Raw genomic sequence first — 17,844 nt, forward strand, 5'->3', positions numbered from 1 at the left:
AACCGTGCAACACTAGTATGAACAGTGGTTACATGAGCCTCAAAACCAGACACAACTCAGCCCTGAGCAGAGTGACTGTCCTCTACTGACCAATCAGACTGCAGTGTTCACAGCTCCACCTTTTAGTACCAGATCTGTGTGCTAGGTACCCCAACAGAGGGGGGACCAAACATGGGGACGGTAAGTAACGGTTCCATTGGTACCATCCACAACTTTTCACTGTGGAAATGGGAAAAATATACTGAACTGTACTGAATCGTAGCGTACTGCTTGGTGGAAACTGGGCTTAAAATATTCTAAATATATTGTACACTTAAACTAATATAGATCTTTTGAGATAGAACCTTTTTAAGGTGGCTTACATTGGTTTTGCTGCTACCCCTCCACAGCAGTAGATCACGTATGTCGGACTCCAGCCTGCTTCTCCAAACTGGGGGTGTATGACTGACATCTACTGTATGTGACATACTGACTGTGGACAAGTACCTCATACAACCCGATTTCAAAGAATCTCTATTACCCCTTTTAAAGATGTATTTGAGATGATTCAGAAACAGTGTCCTTATTTCATATTTTGTCCACCAGAGAGCACTTGTGAGTATTTCAGCTGTATCATGTCTTGCTCAGTACGTGTTGGTCACAGTTCTTAAACGGATTCAAATTTATTGCTGTTTTGAACTTTCTTTTTATTATAATTCTTTTTTTTAATTAGTTTATAAAAACAATATAAATATACATGAATAAAATGCGCAACCAGATGAACATAAAGACCTTTTGAGCGTTAAAAAAAAGTAAGTAAAATACACAAGTAAAATTGAATAAATGAATGAAAAATGGTAAAATAAAATAAGAATAGAAAATAAGTAGATGCAAAAGATATCTTAAAGAAATGGAACAAAAAAATGAGCCGTTAAAAATGTGTCAGAGTTTGTGAAATATGAAGAATAAAGTTTCCAGTAATGATGAATGATGAATAAACATTTACTGCGGTCTAAATGGAGTCATTTTAGTTACAGAACTTTCTTTTTCTTCTCAGAAAACTTTCAAGAAATGTAGAAATCATTACGAAATCACAGATCAGTAAAACAAAGCATTACCCAGGAAAATGACAAATGAATATGTTCTGTAAACAAAGATATTGGTTCAAAAGAAACAAACAGAGACACTTTAATGTGTTTCTTATGCTTATTCACACATAATCAGGTCTATCTGAGACATCTGAGACATACACTATCAATTTTGTTCCAGTTCTCTATAAAACTTTCCCTCTGGGTTCTCAAACTAAAAGTCATTCACTACATTACATAAATATTAAACACACCAAGTCGATCCGTTCGTCAACACGAGGAATTTATCTTCTCAGCCATGTCTTAGTGAGGGATTACTTACCCGCCACCAATAATATTCTTAGCAGATATTTGTCTAAGATCTTTTGAACTTTCAAAATCGATATTGGCATTGACCTCAAAACCCCAGTATTTGTCAGGCTCTTGTGTTTACAGAGGAAGGTCAAAGTCAGCTCAGGGACCTGGCAGACTTTTATCTTCTATCGTCCCTTTGTTCTGTTCATGTCTGTGGTCCTTTTTCTCCAAATCAGCAGTGTGTGTTGTTTTTGGCAGGTGGGATGATTGCATTGTTTCCTTGTGTGAGTGATAGAATAATGTGACAGTGATTAATCTGGACGATGATTTATTTCCATTGTTTTCCAGTCTAGTGGGGGCATGAGGCAGGTCAGACTCAGACTGGCCGCCTGTCGGATGATCTCGCACGGGGAAATGAAGTCAGATCTTCCTGGAGGCGAATGGAACATCTCTCCCAGCACACATGTGAGCGTCTGTGTCTCACACTTGTTCCTCTTTTTAAATAACACTTTGTTCCTATACATGTGTGTATTCATGCACAGCCAGCATGTAATATCACTTCTCTGCACCCAACAGAGAGCCGGATCTCGTGTGCTGAGAGCAGAGCAGGAGGAGGAGGAGGAGGAGGAGGAGGAGGAGAAGGATGTTCAGGAAGAAGAAGAAGAGGAGGAAGAGGAGGATCATTATCTCTTTACCAGTCAACACGAATGTCCCCTTGTTCAGCAGAAGGTTAATGATTACCCATGATGCAGCAGTGGCACCTTTCATTTTGGTTCAGTCTGTGTGCCATGCTAATGGCTTTTTAATTGCAAAGCGTTTTTTATAAACTCATCTGGGATGCATGATGTGTAGACGTTCACCAACACAGGCTTTAATGCTGATGTTTTTATGCCTCCGCGCCGGTGAGATCTGTGGCTGGAGGCAGAGTCATGTAGGGGTCCATTTTTTAAAAACCCATTAGCTCACCTGGTAGAGCAGACGCCCCATGTGCAAAAGCCCTGTCCTTGCTGCAGTGGCGGTGGGCTCGATTCCAACCACCTGGCCCCCTGCTGCATGTCAGCCCCATTCTCTGTCCCTCCTTTCACGCTAATAATCTGTCCTGTTGATTAAAGGCAAGAAAATCCTAAAAGATATATAAAAAAAGATGAGTAAAATAAAAAAAACCCACACTCATTTATACCCCTAAAGCTCAGTACCAGACCCAACCTGTTACCTGTCATCACGTCTAAGTCAAAGCTGCACCTGCCTGCACCCATGATTAAACCCCCCCAGGCTCCAGCCCCTCACATTAAGCTGGTTCTCCGTTCTTGAATTGGACGTCTCTTTGACTGGATGGTGAAAACATTCAATCACTGCCAGGTTAGGAAACATTTTAGCATTCTCCTTCCACCACCATCAAACCTCCAAAGGATCCTCTTTGATGTCTTGAACTCCATGTAGGCTGCCACCTCATGCTCAGGCTGCAAAGTTTCATGGCTGGAGTTCTCCACATCGGTGACCAGTGTGACCACGGGGTCAAAGGTTACACTTGTGTCATTGACTTTCAAAATTAAAGGAACTGTGGGTTGATAATAGTGATTTAGATGTTAAAATATTACACACATACTGCACATNTATATATATATATATATATATATATATATATATATACATATTTGCACCTGTCACACAGCTTTTTGTACCTGTGGGTACCCGACATGGTTCAGGACTCTGGCCGGAGGCATTATGTCTTCAGGTTGTGTGTCACTCTGACCTCACAAAACATGTTTTTTTGCCGTAACTCAAGAAGTTGATTCTGATAAAATTTCACACAAATGTCTAACAGGATAAAATGATGAAGTGATGACATTAGCTATCCAAAAGGTCAAAGGTCGGCTTCACTCTGACATGATATTTTTTTCTGTCCATTATTTAACATCATATCTCAGGAAAAGAAAGGAGAGACATTTGATCAGATAATGAATAAATGATACAAATCTTGAAACTGTGCTAATTGTGTAGATCGTCTGTGCTGCTGGGAGGAAGATATGTGTGTAACGCATGTTTCACAGACATGGATGGAAACTGTAACTACAACTTGACTGGTTCGTGGAGGCGTACAAACACAAGGCTGTTATTCCAGTTCTTTTTTTCACTTGCTCAGTCGGACAAGTGTGTCAGAAATAATGACCTTTTGTGGTCTCACTTTGCCACTTGTTAACAACCACCTTTTTGGAAATACATAAAACCTTCAGAGTTCAGCGGTGGGATATCTACAGACAAATTTTGTGTAGTACAAAACAAAACGTGACAGTCTCTTAAGCTTGTGTTAACCACAGACCTTATTTCAGGCGTCTGACACCCAGAGGTGCACAAATGCTAACTCATTTTTCAGTTTTAGTACTCATCCCTGCATGAATCTGTTAGTTCCCACTCAAGGCGTACAACTTAAACTTTACATAAAGGCTCAATAATTTCCTGAAACAGCTGGTACTGTAGTTGTATTTCCCAGTATACACAGTGAAGGACATTTTTCAGCCTTGGGTTGGATGTTTTAGAGAGTATTTACAGCAGCAGGACAGTGCACGTTGGATTTACCCGAAATAAACTATAGTGTGTGCCTTTGTAGAATGAACATGTCACAGTGCAACAGTCCCGTGCTCACTTATGTGTTTGGATGGAGCTCCAAGGCACAGAGAGGAATATGTTAGACAATACTTCTTTGTCGAGTTCTTTAATGGGATTTGTTGACAATAAGGGAATTATAGAATATCACCAGACATCTTCCATAACATCTGTATTGAAAAAGTGGTGAGCTTGAAGATATATAAAACATATATTGTTAGATAAGATTCTGTTCTGTCTGTGTTTCAGGTGAGCGGACCTGTGTCGTGGGATGCTGACAAATCACAGCCTGATCCTGATTTCAAGTCCAGCCTCCGAGTCTCACAGGCCCTGTGGCCTCTGACTAACCAAGAGGAACTGAAAAGACAGGTAGACACAATCAGACATGTGTATGAAGTTTTGACTCTACGTGTTCCAACCCTGCCCTGTCAGACCAGATGTTACAGACAGCACGTCTCTCTCTGCAGCGTCAGTCTCAGTTCCTGATGCACCGCCGTCTGTACATGAACATGGAGAGAGAGCAAGTGAAGGAGAACAAGCAGAACAGGAAACACCTGAAGAGGACGGCAAGGTGACAAGACCACAGTATTTTCTCTGGCATCATTTGAACGATCGATGTCTTTAGAGCATCAAATAATCTGTAGCTTTTAAAGATGGCTGTTAAATGTTTCTGTGAATGAGTTCAAGTCATTTATAACATGCAACAGTAATGACAAGTATTCACAACTGAAAAAAATTATAACATTGCCATATTTTACCAAAATATGGCTGAATACTTTGCTTCTGTGTTCAACATTCAGAATAATTAAGAGATTAACATAGGAGTGTAAATTACATGTGATTCCTAAGCCTTGGTCTCAGTCACTCTCCTCTCAACTGTCCCTGTCGTCACTGAAGGATCAAAGCAGAGAAAGAACAGAGCCGTCTGGAGGAAGAGAGAAAGCTGGAGAGAGTTCGGCAGCTGGCGGAGGCTCGACAGAAGCTGGAGGAGAGAGAGCTGCTGATTCTGGAGCGGCTGAAGCTGGAGGAGGAGGAGAGAGCGGTGGAGCTGCAGAGGAGGAGGAGAAGAGAGGAAAAAGGGAAAGTAGCTGTGAGGTAATTAGTGATGATCCAGTTGACAAAATTAACGGAGTACTCCCTGATTTTACATATTGAAGTCTGTTTACTTGACTCGGAGTGTACTACTGCAGAAGTGAAAAATGTTGTATAAAGCCTCTCTGGGTGAAGTTTGATGAATTGACTCAAATGATGTCACCTGAATCCCTATCAGCTGGAGCTGAAGACTACAAGTTTAAAAGTGAGGAAAAAAATCTGGGGGTGTAAAGTTAGAAAGAAGTGAGCTGACCAGACTTCTGTAGCTGCTCCTCATCAAGGCTAAATGATCTGCTACATGCGTAACACAACTCCCAAAGAGCTGTTGGTGGTTAAGGTGCATCGTGGGTAATGTAGATACCAGCTTTTGTCAAGGAAGAAGGTTGTGTTGAATAAAAAAGGACTACGAGTGTGTCTCAAATCGCATACTTCTGTCAGTACACTTCAGTGTAGTACACTTTGTACACTACGTACTAGTTGCGTGGTGCACTAATTTCAACAGATAACTGGTAGTTCTAGTTCCATGAGCTCTTTGTGACACTACAGAGGATAAACACACATAGTTCAGTACAGCGATCTGTGGACAACCTGGACTAAATGCACACTAAACTACACATGCACCCTAAAATATGTGACTACCTTCCTCAATCTGGAGCTGCTCTGATGAACATGCTGACTGTCGCTCTCAGCAGGTACGTTGAGGCTCTGAGAGCTCAGATGAAGGAGCGACTGTCTCAGGAGAAGCTGGAGCCGCCTCCTCTCTGCTGCTGTGCGTCCTCGTTCTGGGACTCTCACCCCGACACCTGTGCTAACAACTGTGTCTTTCACAACAATCCCAGAGGTACTTGCTGCACACACTGCCTCACACACTGCCTCACACACTGCCTCACACACTGCCTCACACACTGCCGCTGAGCTTCAGAGGAACTATACATGAAATCAGTCAAAACACTGACAGTTATTTGTCTTCTTCACAGCGTATGCCAAGGCGTTACATTCAACACTGTTGAGTTTGGAGGTACAGTAAACGAAGATGATGATGAAGTAGACTCCTTGCTGTCCAACATTTTGGGTAATACGGATGAGAAGATTGATGTGTGTCAAATCAGACGGAGGTGTTTGCCATCTGGCACCAAGAAATAAACATTACATGTACGTAAGGTTTGAAGAAAATCTAAAATGTAAACCTAAACTTTATCTGGTTTGATGTCGATGACTGTGATATCAGGTTGGTCGCTGTCCGGCACAGAGAGGTCCAGGATGTGTTTAGCCTCCAGGCTGAAATATCTCAACAAATATGGGATGTATATTTTCTACAAGCACCCATGTTTTCCACAAGATGAATCCAACTGACTTTTATGATCCCTGACTTTTCATCTAGTGCTACCACAGGACCCAGTATATGTGATGGATTGGGGCAATATTTTGTACAGACATTTATGGCTCCAAGATGATGTATCTTGAAGACTTTGGTGATCCCCGGCGGTGCCATCATGAGGTCATAATTTCACTTTTTACCTGTAAAACTAATGACTACAGATACTTAAAGAATCTCTCACATTAACTTTAAAATAAATGCAGACGGTTTCACCAACATTCCTGCTTTAGTCACATTAAACATACATTTTTTTATGCTGATTTAAACTTGTCTACTGGTTGGAGAGTGATTAATTAAAATTGTTTGATTATATTTTTTTTTGAAACTGTATTTATTATTTTACAATAATACACAAAATATACAAACTTTTATACACACACAAAAGTATAATAATAATATCAATGTACAGCATAAAATTAATAAAGAACAAGCAAAAAGAAGGGGGATTAGAATAAAATCTATAAAGGAAAGATTAGAAAAAAAGGACAGGGATGGATGTCATCTTAATAAACCCTTATCAGAGAATTTCATAGAATTAAAATAGGCTATGAAAGGTTGCCAAATTTTGTTTTTTAATAGAATTTAATTTTCTCTCAGTCCAGGCCCTTCATTATATCATTAGATTTGAATGTGTCGGTGCAGTTCTCTTTTCCTGTTAGGAAAGATCCATATTTGTGCTAGAAGGCTGACAAATGACACCATGATGTGCTGCACACTGATCTTTACTATGTTTGAGTCTATAACTCCTAAAACAACCATCAGAGGATCTGAGTCAGTAGGTTTTGTATAATTCTCAGTAATGTGTGAGAAATTATGCTCCGGTAGTTTAATATCCTCGGGCAACTCCAGAACATATGAGCCAATGATGCTGTTGCAGGTCCACAGCGTTCACATGAAGGATCGACTTCTGGAAATATTCTACTGAGTTTTTGTTTATTTACATTTTAAAGGAATATGTCACCCATAAAAGCTCACGCCATGTTACCTTGAGGCCATGAAGAACACTTTGTTTTTCCCTCACACCTCCACGGTGAACAAAGAATCCAGAATCAGAGAAAATTCATGATTAATTGAAGTCATAGGGGCCTGTGTTCAAAATCAGCAAAACTATATCAAAATGTTCTGTTTACAAACTCTCACACAACTATATAATCCATATTTTAGTTTATTTGTAGCTCAGGGGTAGAGCAGCTTGTCCACTAGTCAGAAGAACGGTGGTTTGATCCCTGGTTCCTCCAGTCTGCATGTTGAAGTATCCATGGACAAGATACTGAATCCCAAATTGCTCCCGATGGCTGCTCCATCGGTGTGTGAATTGTTACTGAGTAGCAGGTGGCACCATGTGTGGTAGCCTCGGCCACCAGTGTGTGAATATGTGGGAATTGCAGTGCAAGTGCAGTCCATTTACCATCTAGCTGTATGCACTGTACTTCTCAAACTCATGCATTTTTGCTAAAACTTTAATATTTTAAACACTTACACATGAACAGTCTCATGCATGAGTGGGATGAGGAGCACTCCTGTGTAAGCAGAGTTTAAACGCAGGCATCAGGTGCTTCTCGTCTGTGCATGAGGCTGCTCATGTGTAAGTGTTTTAAGTTGTTAGGTTTTAGCAATAGTGGATGTGTTTGGGAAGTACTTATAAACAAAGTTGTCTTTGAGTTAAGCATAACATGGGGTGAGTAATTAGTTTACAAATGATGATTTTGTGGGGTTCGTTTTCCTTTAAGCAGTATTTTGTCATTGCTTTGCATTTGCTCCGAGTATTTTGTCTGCTGTCAGATTGGAGCAGCAGCACACTGACGTTGTGCCAGAAACACACGTGGTTCTTAGATGTCAATTCTCAACGTAAAGACTGGATTGTTAAATGTATTTAAAATTTTATAAAACCTCACAGGAATTTACTTTTAGTTTATTTATTGATAATTAAGAAACAACAATCAGCTTTATTGGCCAAGTGTGTGTGCACATGCATGGAATCCAACTCCAGATTTCTGCTGCTCTCCATGCACATACATAGAATGGACATACAGCTCAAACAAGGACAACAGAGCTGAACAAGATGAACCTCAACAGCTGTCTTCTATAAACATTGTTGTGCAGAAATATGCAGGCCTGTGTAATCTCCACAAAGCTATGATGGTTAAATCATCAGTACAAACTTGAGAATGTGCTTTTTGAGGATTAGCTGTTGGTTGTAAGGGATTTTAAAGAATCTACAGGTCACGTCAACATTCTTTAACTCTTTCATCTTTTTAATTAGATGTCACTTGAATTCATTCTTTATAGGAACAGAAGCCATATACCCTTTTAATATTTAATCAGTAGCAGTAATGGAAACTGTAGATATCAGCAACTGCTTTTTGACCAGTGAGAATTCCAAGCCAACTGATTCACAATGTAATTTTGACTAGCAGCATTTTTAATTAAAGAGATGTACAGTTTATTTCTCACTTGTCAAAAAGTTAATTCTTGATATCATCAGATAATTTCTGACTTGTGGGAATGTTTATTATAGTTATCTGTAACTTAATTAAAACTATTCAACCTTTACTATTGACTTCTGTTCAAACTTAATTACAGACATACACAGTTGTAACACATTGTAATTCCAAGTTGGCACATCCACAGTGTCATTTTGACTCATAGCAAGTGAGTAATGATATCTGCAACTGTATATTCAGTTGAACACAGTACAAAGTGAAAGTAATAACAGCAATATACACCGATCAGCCAAAACATTAAAACCACTGACAGGTGACATGAACAACATTGATCATCTTGTTACAGTGCAATGTTCTGTTGGGAAACCGTTCTGACATTCATGTGGTTGCCACCAGACACGCTCCACCCACTTAAACACCAGTGCAGACCAGGTACCCCCCCTTATGGCAGCACCACTACCCAGTAGCTGTAGCCCCCCAGCAGGACAATACACCACGCCACACCACAAAAACTGCTCAGGAGTGGTCTGAGGAACGTGCCAAAGAGCTCAAGGCGTTGACCTGGCCTTCAAATTCCTTGGATCCCGATCTGATCAAACATCTGTGGGACTAGCTGTTACCCCACCTCACAACCCACAGGACCCAAAAGATCTGAAGCCAAGGCGTTGGTGCCAGACACTATAGGACACCCCCCAGAGGTCCTGTGTTCATGCCTCAGGTCCAAGGAGGACACACTGTGGATGGGGGTACCTCTGGGGTACCAGCTTGTCCCTCAGATGTTTGATCAGATTGTGATCTGGGGTATTTGAAGGCCAGGTCAACACCTTGATTCCTGAGCAGTTTTTGTGTTGTGGCATGGTGCATTGTCCTGCTGGGGGGGGCACTGCCATCCATAAGTGCCATTGCCATAAGAGGGTACTTGGTCTGCGACGGTGTTCGGGTGGTGGAGCACATCAAGTAGCATCCACATGAATGCCAGGACCCAATGTTTCCCAATGTAATATTGCACTGTAACAAGATGATCAATGTTGTTCACGTCACCTGTCAGTGGTTTTAATGTTTTGGCTGATCGGTGTATATCGCTGTTATTACTTTAACTTTGTACTGTGTTCAACTGAATACACAATGTCCTAACTGTTATTGCAGCTGTAGATATCATTACTCACACGTCAAAATTGTGTATGTCTGTAATTAAGTTTGAACAGAAGTCAGTAGTAAAGGTTGAATAGTTTTAATTCGAGAGAGAGACACGTTTTTATTTTATTTTATTTTATTTTATTATTATTTATTTTATTTTTTTTTTATTTTGTTATTTCATTTTATTTGATTTAATTTATTTTTTTTGTTATTTTGTTATTTCATTCTATTGTATCGTATTTTATTTATTTTTTTGTTTAATTTTATGTTATGCAATTTTATTTTGTGTCTGCATTATTTCATTCCATTTTATTTTATCGTTTTTTATTTTATTTCATTTTATTTTAGATTTAATTTGAGACACTTGCATTATGTTTTCTAATCAAACACCATCAAGTTACTCATGTTGCGACCGGCCCTCTCTGAATAACAGCCGCTTCCACCTCAGCTGCTTCCTGTTTGACGTCAGAGCAGGCGATCACGTGGTCGACGGGAGGCTCCGTCTGGAAAATCTAATGGAATAACAAATCACGGCTAATAATAATTTGTGTTTTTAATAATACCGGCCGCCTGTTTGGACCGGTGTGTGTGTGAGAGGTGTCCCGGGGAGGCTGGCTCTGTGGACCCGCAGGATATAAACTGTGAGCGGCTCAGTATGGAGCCCTGCTGGACGTTAACGGACTCCATCTGCACCCACCGGGCTGTTCTGCTACTGCTTTATTCTTTTAGTTAGCAGCTGGTTTCTGATGTGAACCGGTGGCTTTATCTGACCAGGTTTAAAAGCTCCGTTGTGTCTTAACGTGAGGTAGTCTAAACCCAGTGTTTTGTCCCGGGATAGCGACTCTTTGACACGCTTTCTGTGGTTACAACCCCGTTATACAACTGAAGTTATTCCGCCTCAAACAGTCCAGGACCAGCAGTGCCTCCAGCAGACTCCGGGGACATGCCTGGGATCTGACTGTTTCAGTGTTAAAGTTTGACACAGTGTTCATCGAAACATGAAGTCGTCTCTGGCACCCGGGATCCGGCTCATCACCGCCTTCTCTAGAGATAGCTGGTAAGTTTCCATCGTCGTCCATTCCCATTGTTCTCCAGACTTAATAACATCCTCAGCACAACCACAGCTCTACATGTGTTCCTGTTATCTCCTCTGCTGTCAATGATTGTCTTAACCTCATCAATAAACACACACACACTGGATCTGTACTGGGCTCACTAATTCCGGTGATTCACTTTATAATGGCCTCATTTTCTATATCTTACCGCCTGTTACACACTCATTACTACTGCCTGTGTTCAGTGGGATGTGTGCATAGGGTACATATGGGCTCGGATGTGAGAATCAGGTGTTACACCAAAGGCTTCCTGCCCTGTCGACACAGATTTGACCTTTAATGAATCAATACAGTCCTGGACAAATGAAGAATTTAAGGAATGTGAAGCATCTCATATGACTTAACACTGTTAATTATTTATTTGTTTTTGCTGATTTGGGCAGTTTTGCAGTTTAGTAAGAAAGTTACATCCTACCAGGAGAAAAAAGACCTCAATAAAAAAATGAGAAATTAAAAAGTAGGACTAATTAAGTCCAGATAATTACTCTGTATCGTGTAAGTATGACTTACTATAGTCAGAATAATAAGACAGGATCATAATTATAAGATAATCTGAGCAGGACTGCAACTAATAATTTCTTTCTATTAGGGATCGACTGATATGTTTTTTTCACAGCCAATGCCGATACAGATATTTACAACCAATACACGTCTGCTGTAAAAATCCCAGTTGACAGAGAATAAAAAAAAAAACACTGACAAAGAACTGTAATGGTAAGGACTGAACAGTAGCAGGCTATTATAACAGCACTCATAAAAACGGTAACTGAGGAAACGCTATCATGAGTAAGAAAACACCAGAGGCAGGATAAAAACTCAGAATAAAGAACGAAATTTTAGATCTTTCAATAAATAGGAAAATAGATAAGTTAAAAATAAATAAATGAGTAACAAAGTTGAAGAAAATGCCAGCTAAATAAAAACAGATTAATAAAAATGATTAAATAAATACACAATAATCATAAATACAAAATTTAAAAAAGAAAATGAAAAACAGTAAAAAAAATAAAGTAAAGAAGAGCTCAATTAAAAGCGAGGCTAAAAAGGTAGGTCTTGAGTTTGCTTTTAAGAGCCTAGAGTGGTACGTGCAGGCAGTGAGAAGCACGGCAGGGGCAAAACAGCGCAACTAAGGAAAACAAACTGTATATCGGCATATCGGTGGAAAAAAATCACTGATACTGATAACCCTAAAAACTCATAATATCGGCCCCAATAATTGGCCAGGCTGATTATCTGTTGACCCCTACTTTCTATATCTTACTACCTGTTACAAACTCATCACCACTGCCTGTTTTCATTGGGATGTGTGCACCAGGTACATTTGGGTTCTGATGTGAGAATCAAGAGCTACACCGAACTCCATTAAAAAAAATTGGCATTCTGAGCTAACTGCCTTGGTGACACACATTTGACCTTTAACGAATCAATGCAGTAGTGGACAAATGAAGAATTCAAGGAACTTGGAAAAATACTATTGTCACCCTATTTTAATAACATCTCAGTTTCTAAAATCACTTCACGGTGAGGGGATTTTATATTACCTTTTTTGCTGATTTTGCATCAATCAAGACCCCCGACAGTTCAGTGAGAAAGTTCATTCCCACCAGGGAGAAGAGATAAATTAATGAGAAATTAAAAAATAGGACTAATTAAGTCCAAATAATCACTTTGTATCTCGTATCAATGTCATATTAAGTCGGAACAATAAGACAGAATCAGGAGCCACACCAAACTCCATTCAGAAAGTTGTCATTTCTGAGCTACCTGCCTTGTCGACACAGATTTGACCTTTAACGAAACGATAACGGTCATCGACTTATGAAGGATTTAAGGAATTTGGAACAAGACTAGGGTCACCCTACTTTACGAGCATCCCTGTTCCTAATATCACTTTACACTGTGAGGATAATTCATCACTTTATTTATTTAGGCCACGCCAAAATTTTAGGGTCATAATTGTGAGACATTTTGAGCAGGACTGCATCTAATAACTAGTTTCAGTGTCAGTAAATGTTTAGAACTGAAAAATGGTCGTCATATTTTCCCAGAGGCCAAAGGGGAATGTCTTCAAATAGCATTTGTCGTTAGAGCAACAGTCCCGTATCCAAATATTTTTTTATTTACTATAATGTAAGACAGGAAAAAACATAAAATCCACATATTTGAGACGCTGAAATCTACAAATAACTGACTGTGAAGATTATTATTGTTTCTTTAACATGAGCACCTGACTTACTGTCGTACCTGCGCTCTGACACATTTACCAACTTGTTATTCATTTCTCAGTATTTACAGCAGCCTGTTACAGCAACATACTTTAAAAGCTTCCAAGTAATGAACGGTGCGTGTTAATTGAAACTCGTCTGTCACAGTGCCACGCCAGGTTTGTAGTGTACGTGATAAAAACACAACAGAGATCTGAAGATGGCCGACGCTGTGTGGACTCACTGCACATCCAACCTGTCTGTTAGGTATACCTGTGCAATCTAATGCAAACAAACAGCCCGGCAGTAAATCCTGTCTGTGTGGAGCTTGTAATGTTCATAAGAGAAGTGAGGTGGAGTAAAAGTACTTCTCCTTCTGAAATGTAGTTCAGCTGAAGTATAAAGTCATAATAACATGTAAATACTCAAGTAAAGTATCTCAAAATCAGACAGAAGTTTGTTACTTGTGAATGTACTTAGTTACTTTCCACCACTGGTGTCACATATATCCAAACTTGATGTTTTTAAATAGTTTATATGCATTAAAAATAATATTTACTTGACTGATATTTGATTTCCATCAATAAAAAAGTTTTGTTGAGGTTTTAAGCATATTAAGATTTCTCATTTTTGTTTTCTTACAGTCATTTTTATTTATGTCAAAGTTGGTGAGTTGGTGTGATTCATTTAAAGATTGACAAGCAAAAATCTTCTTTATTTGTTGTTCTGTTTTTGCAACACACAAATAAAGAAGATTCTGAAGGGCCAGTATTTTAATTAGTTACACCATCATTATAACTGCCTCTTGTCTTATCAGAAAGAATTTGACCACCAAATCTTTCTGTCTCTCTGTTGCAGGTATCGCGGTTTCATTCTTTTCCTCACCTTCCTCTTCTACACGGCCTACCATCTGTCACGGAAACCTATCAGCATTGTTAAGGTAACCGGGGACAACCCCATTTCTTTTTGTCACAGTTTTTGCAGGCACTTGTCAAGTTTGGGTCAAATGCTGCCTGTAAATTATGATCTCTGGAGCTCCTTCATATGGAAATCATGAAAAACAATCTCAAATCCTGAGTTAATTTGGGTGTTTTACATAAATACAACTGAGGCACTCAGATATTTTCACGTCAATAGGAGAATAAACAAAAGAGGAACTCATTTGATTTATTTTGAACATTTAAAACAACACCTACAAAACAGAGACAATAAATCATGAACAGACTTACAGTGAGAAACATAAATTAACATTTCATGTCCCAAAGGGAGTAGAACGAAGCAACATGCTTGTCTAGCCCTACCCCCAATCCCAAACTATACTGATCCATCACTAATGAAATTATTGAATAAATACACCATCGATCAGCGACACATTTACACAACTGCACTTCTTCTTCTACAACAATACAAAAATAGGAATTGAGAGTACCGACAATAGTATCACCCTGAGTGTGCTTTACATTCCCTCTAATTATTCTGTACCTGTTTTTAAACTGTCTGATATCTATACTTTGTTTGATTTCTTCACCCAACATGGGGAATCTTAGCTTCAAGTCTTCCCCTCTCCTCATTAAACAACACAACAGGATTAAAAAGGGGAACTATGAACATATAAAAACATCTAAATATCTTCTACAGAAAGTTAGAGAAAATCTTAGCACCCACCCAAGCCATTGCTCTCCGTCTCTCACAGTTTGATTGAAAGATTGAAAGCGCATATTCCTGAAGTAAAGGTAGAGTAACCACAGAGGTGAGAGAAGTAAACAATTGCTTTCTTTTATTTAATGTTTATTTGTATAGGGACAAGTATGTTGCATATGTAAATGCCACACACCACAGCATATAAAGATACAAAAGTTGAGCTACAGATAGTCCAATTTCAGTCGGACTAAGCTGTTTACAGGCATTTAAAAGTCCGGTTTCAGTCGGACTAAGCCAATAATTCGAATTTCTCAAGCTGCATGTAAATGTACTGTCTGAAGTAGCTGTCCGTTAGTCACTCACTCTACAGTGGGAAACAGCACTTAAAAATGAAGCTCTGTGCTGGAAATTCACTGTACTTAAAAATAATAATCAGAATGGACCTGCAACGCACTTTTGGAGCGTGACCCACCAGTTGGGAACCAGTGCTTTAGATAATTTGATCAAAAGCGATGGATGGATGGATGGATGGATGGATGGATGGATGGATGGATAGATTTTATTTATTTATTTATTTATTTAACCTTTAATGTAACCAGACAAACCTGGCCCAGACAGGCAGCAGCATCAGTTCAGATCAGACAGCATAGAACAAAAATACAGAATAAAAATATACAGCTCTAAAACAAACAACACAAAACACTCAATGACATTACTACTATTACTTTAAACAGAGCCAGCCGACCCGAGCATACAGGATACAGTGATGTGTAATAATACTAATATCTAAACATTTGTGGTGCTGAGAGTTAAGGCTGAGTGGTTTCACCTTTTTCCTTCCATGTGTTTCTGTCTGATTCTCAGAGTGAGCTGCACAGAAACTGTTCCTCAGTCATTCGACCAGCAGACTTAAACATTACCAATAATGAGACGTGGTGTGACTGGGCGCCTTTTGGTAAGTAAATATCACACAACAAACAAAACACTGGTACTTACAGATCATTCAATGTCGACAAAACAGAAACGAACACATTACAGCTCAAAGGTCAAAGACTGTCTATGCTTAGTATTGGTCGCTGAGAGTAAGAGTTGTGAACCTCAACATGTAGGCACAATATGGATATTAAGGTACAGGTTCTGTTCTCCCATCATCACAAGGTTAATTTAGCAGTGTGAGTCCCTGGCTCAGTCACGCATTTCAACAAACACAAGTGGTTGTGTTGGTGGGTGGGAAGCTGTCGAGGGCTCTTGATGCAGCACAGCTCTTACTAGTTTATATAATGTGCAGAATTCTGATGAGGAGTGGGATAGGATTTGTAAGAACGTTAAAACAGTGTCGAAGACCGTGAGGGTACGCCTCATTCAATTTAAGATTGGGCATCGCTTCTACTGGACTCACTCCAGATTGTTTTCGACTTGAGCCAAGAGACACGCCAAACTGCTGGTGATGCAAGTCCAAGGACAGTCACCTAATTCATGTTTTATGGTTCTGTTCAAGAATTTTGGGCCAGGATATATGATAACCTCTGTGAGATTTCAGAGACACAAATTTCGTTCAGCCCCAAATGACTTGTTACGCCTCCGTGCTGGTGATTGCCGTGGCTGAAGACATAATGTTTTCAGGTTGTTCGTCCATCCCTGCTTCATCTGTCCATCCCATTCTTATGAACGCGATATCTCAAGAATGCCATGAAGGAGTTTGGCACAAACGTTGACTTGGATGCAGCAGTGAACTGATTTGTTTTGGTGGTCGAAGGTCAAGGTCACTGTGACCTCGTCCGTCTCATTCTTTTGAACGCAATATCTCACCCTGAGGGAATTTCTTTAAATTTGGCACAAACATCCACTTTTTGAGTCAAGGATGAACTGATTAGACTTTGGTGGTTGATGGTCAAAGGTCACTCTTACCTCACAAGACATGTTTTTGGCCATAATGCAAGAATTCATATGGTAATTATCTCATAATTTCACACAAATGTCTAACAGGATAAAATAATGAAGTGGTGACATTTTATACCCAAAAGGTCAAAGGTCAACTTCACTGTGACATCATAATGTTTTGCAAAAACACTTTTCTGGGCATGGTTTAGCGTCATATCTCAGGAACAGAAGGGGAGACATTTGGTCAAATACTGAATTGGTGAGTCTAATCTTGAAACTTAGCTGACTGTATAGATCTTCTGAGCTGCCAGGTTGACGCTGTGTGTGAAGCATCCATGTTTTTACCGACATGGATAGAAACTGGAACTGCAACTTGACTGGCTCACAGAGGCATAAAACAGCAGGGCGTAATTCTAGATTTAAGTGATGGATTAGTGTTAATGGGAAGAGACAAACACATTGCAAGTCTGGACAAAACTAATGTTATGATAGGCAGACAGATTCTTCTCAGAGGCATGGAAGACTGAGGGTGCCCTCAGTTCGAGGATGAGCTGTTGAGGTGGCAGCAAACGATGTCCTATAAACTGCTGGGGCAAATACTGGCGTGCCTGACATGGGCTACACTCTGTGGGATTTGCATGTTTGTCTGTGCGTTGACAAAAATATGTATTTGTTATGTACTTCCTTGTTTTGCATATGATGGAGTGTATTTTTGTTGACAACTAGGCCAATTGTGTATGTGGTGATGATGAGTTTAGGGTGGGGGGTTCATTTATATTTTGTGATGCATAATGTCATGTACTTTGTCTATAATTATTTAAAGAAAAACATCCATACTTCTAAACGATGACATAGAGGAAGCTAACAGATTTATCTGTCGTCTCTTCAGACCAGGACAACTACCAGACTCTGTTTGGGGTCTTGGATAACTCCTTCCTGGTTGCCTACGCCATCGGCATGTTTTTCAGGTTTGTATGTTCTGTTGCC

General features: G+C 39.6%; 2 protein-coding genes across 4 annotated transcripts in view; both read left to right on the forward strand.

The window, feature by feature from the left end:
• ccdc15 (coiled-coil domain containing 15) overlaps window positions 1-7,417 on the forward strand; it is an 11,373-nt gene extending 3,956 nt beyond the window's left edge. Inside the window, exons 4-10 of one of the 3 annotated variants that reach the window (XM_050041460.1) lie at window positions 1,710-1,832; window positions 1,938-2,090; window positions 4,215-4,334; window positions 4,433-4,536; window positions 4,863-5,060; window positions 5,750-5,898; window positions 6,035-7,417. In XM_050041460.1, coding sequence (XP_049897417.1) covers window positions 1,710-1,832; window positions 1,938-2,090; window positions 4,215-4,334; window positions 4,433-4,536; window positions 4,863-5,060; window positions 5,750-5,898; window positions 6,035-6,084 — 897 coding nt within the window. In that variant the 3' untranslated portion in view covers window positions 6,085-7,417. Of the gene's footprint in view, window positions 1-1,709; window positions 1,833-1,937; window positions 2,091-4,214; window positions 4,335-4,432; window positions 4,537-4,862; window positions 5,061-5,746; window positions 5,899-6,034 lie in introns of all 3 variants that reach the window. The other 2 variants (XM_050041459.1, XM_050041461.1) reach the window with 2 other exon arrangements.
• Window positions 7,418-10,459: 3,042 nt separating this feature from the next.
• Window positions 10,460-17,844, forward strand: part of slc37a2 (solute carrier family 37 member 2) — a 30,202-nt gene continuing 22,817 nt past the window's right edge. The window contains exons 1-4 of the mRNA XM_050041458.1: window positions 10,460-11,073; window positions 14,194-14,275; window positions 15,841-15,931; window positions 17,747-17,825. Coding sequence (XP_049897415.1) covers window positions 11,015-11,073; window positions 14,194-14,275; window positions 15,841-15,931; window positions 17,747-17,825 — 311 coding nt within the window. The 5' untranslated portion in view covers window positions 10,460-11,014. The remainder of the gene's footprint in view (window positions 11,074-14,193; window positions 14,276-15,840; window positions 15,932-17,746; window positions 17,826-17,844) is intronic.

This window comes from Epinephelus moara, chromosome 3 (genome assembly GCF_006386435.1).
Source record: "Epinephelus moara isolate mb chromosome 3, YSFRI_EMoa_1.0, whole genome shotgun sequence".
In the NCBI taxonomy this organism is placed as follows: domain Eukaryota; kingdom Metazoa; phylum Chordata; class Actinopteri; order Perciformes; family Serranidae; genus Epinephelus; species Epinephelus moara.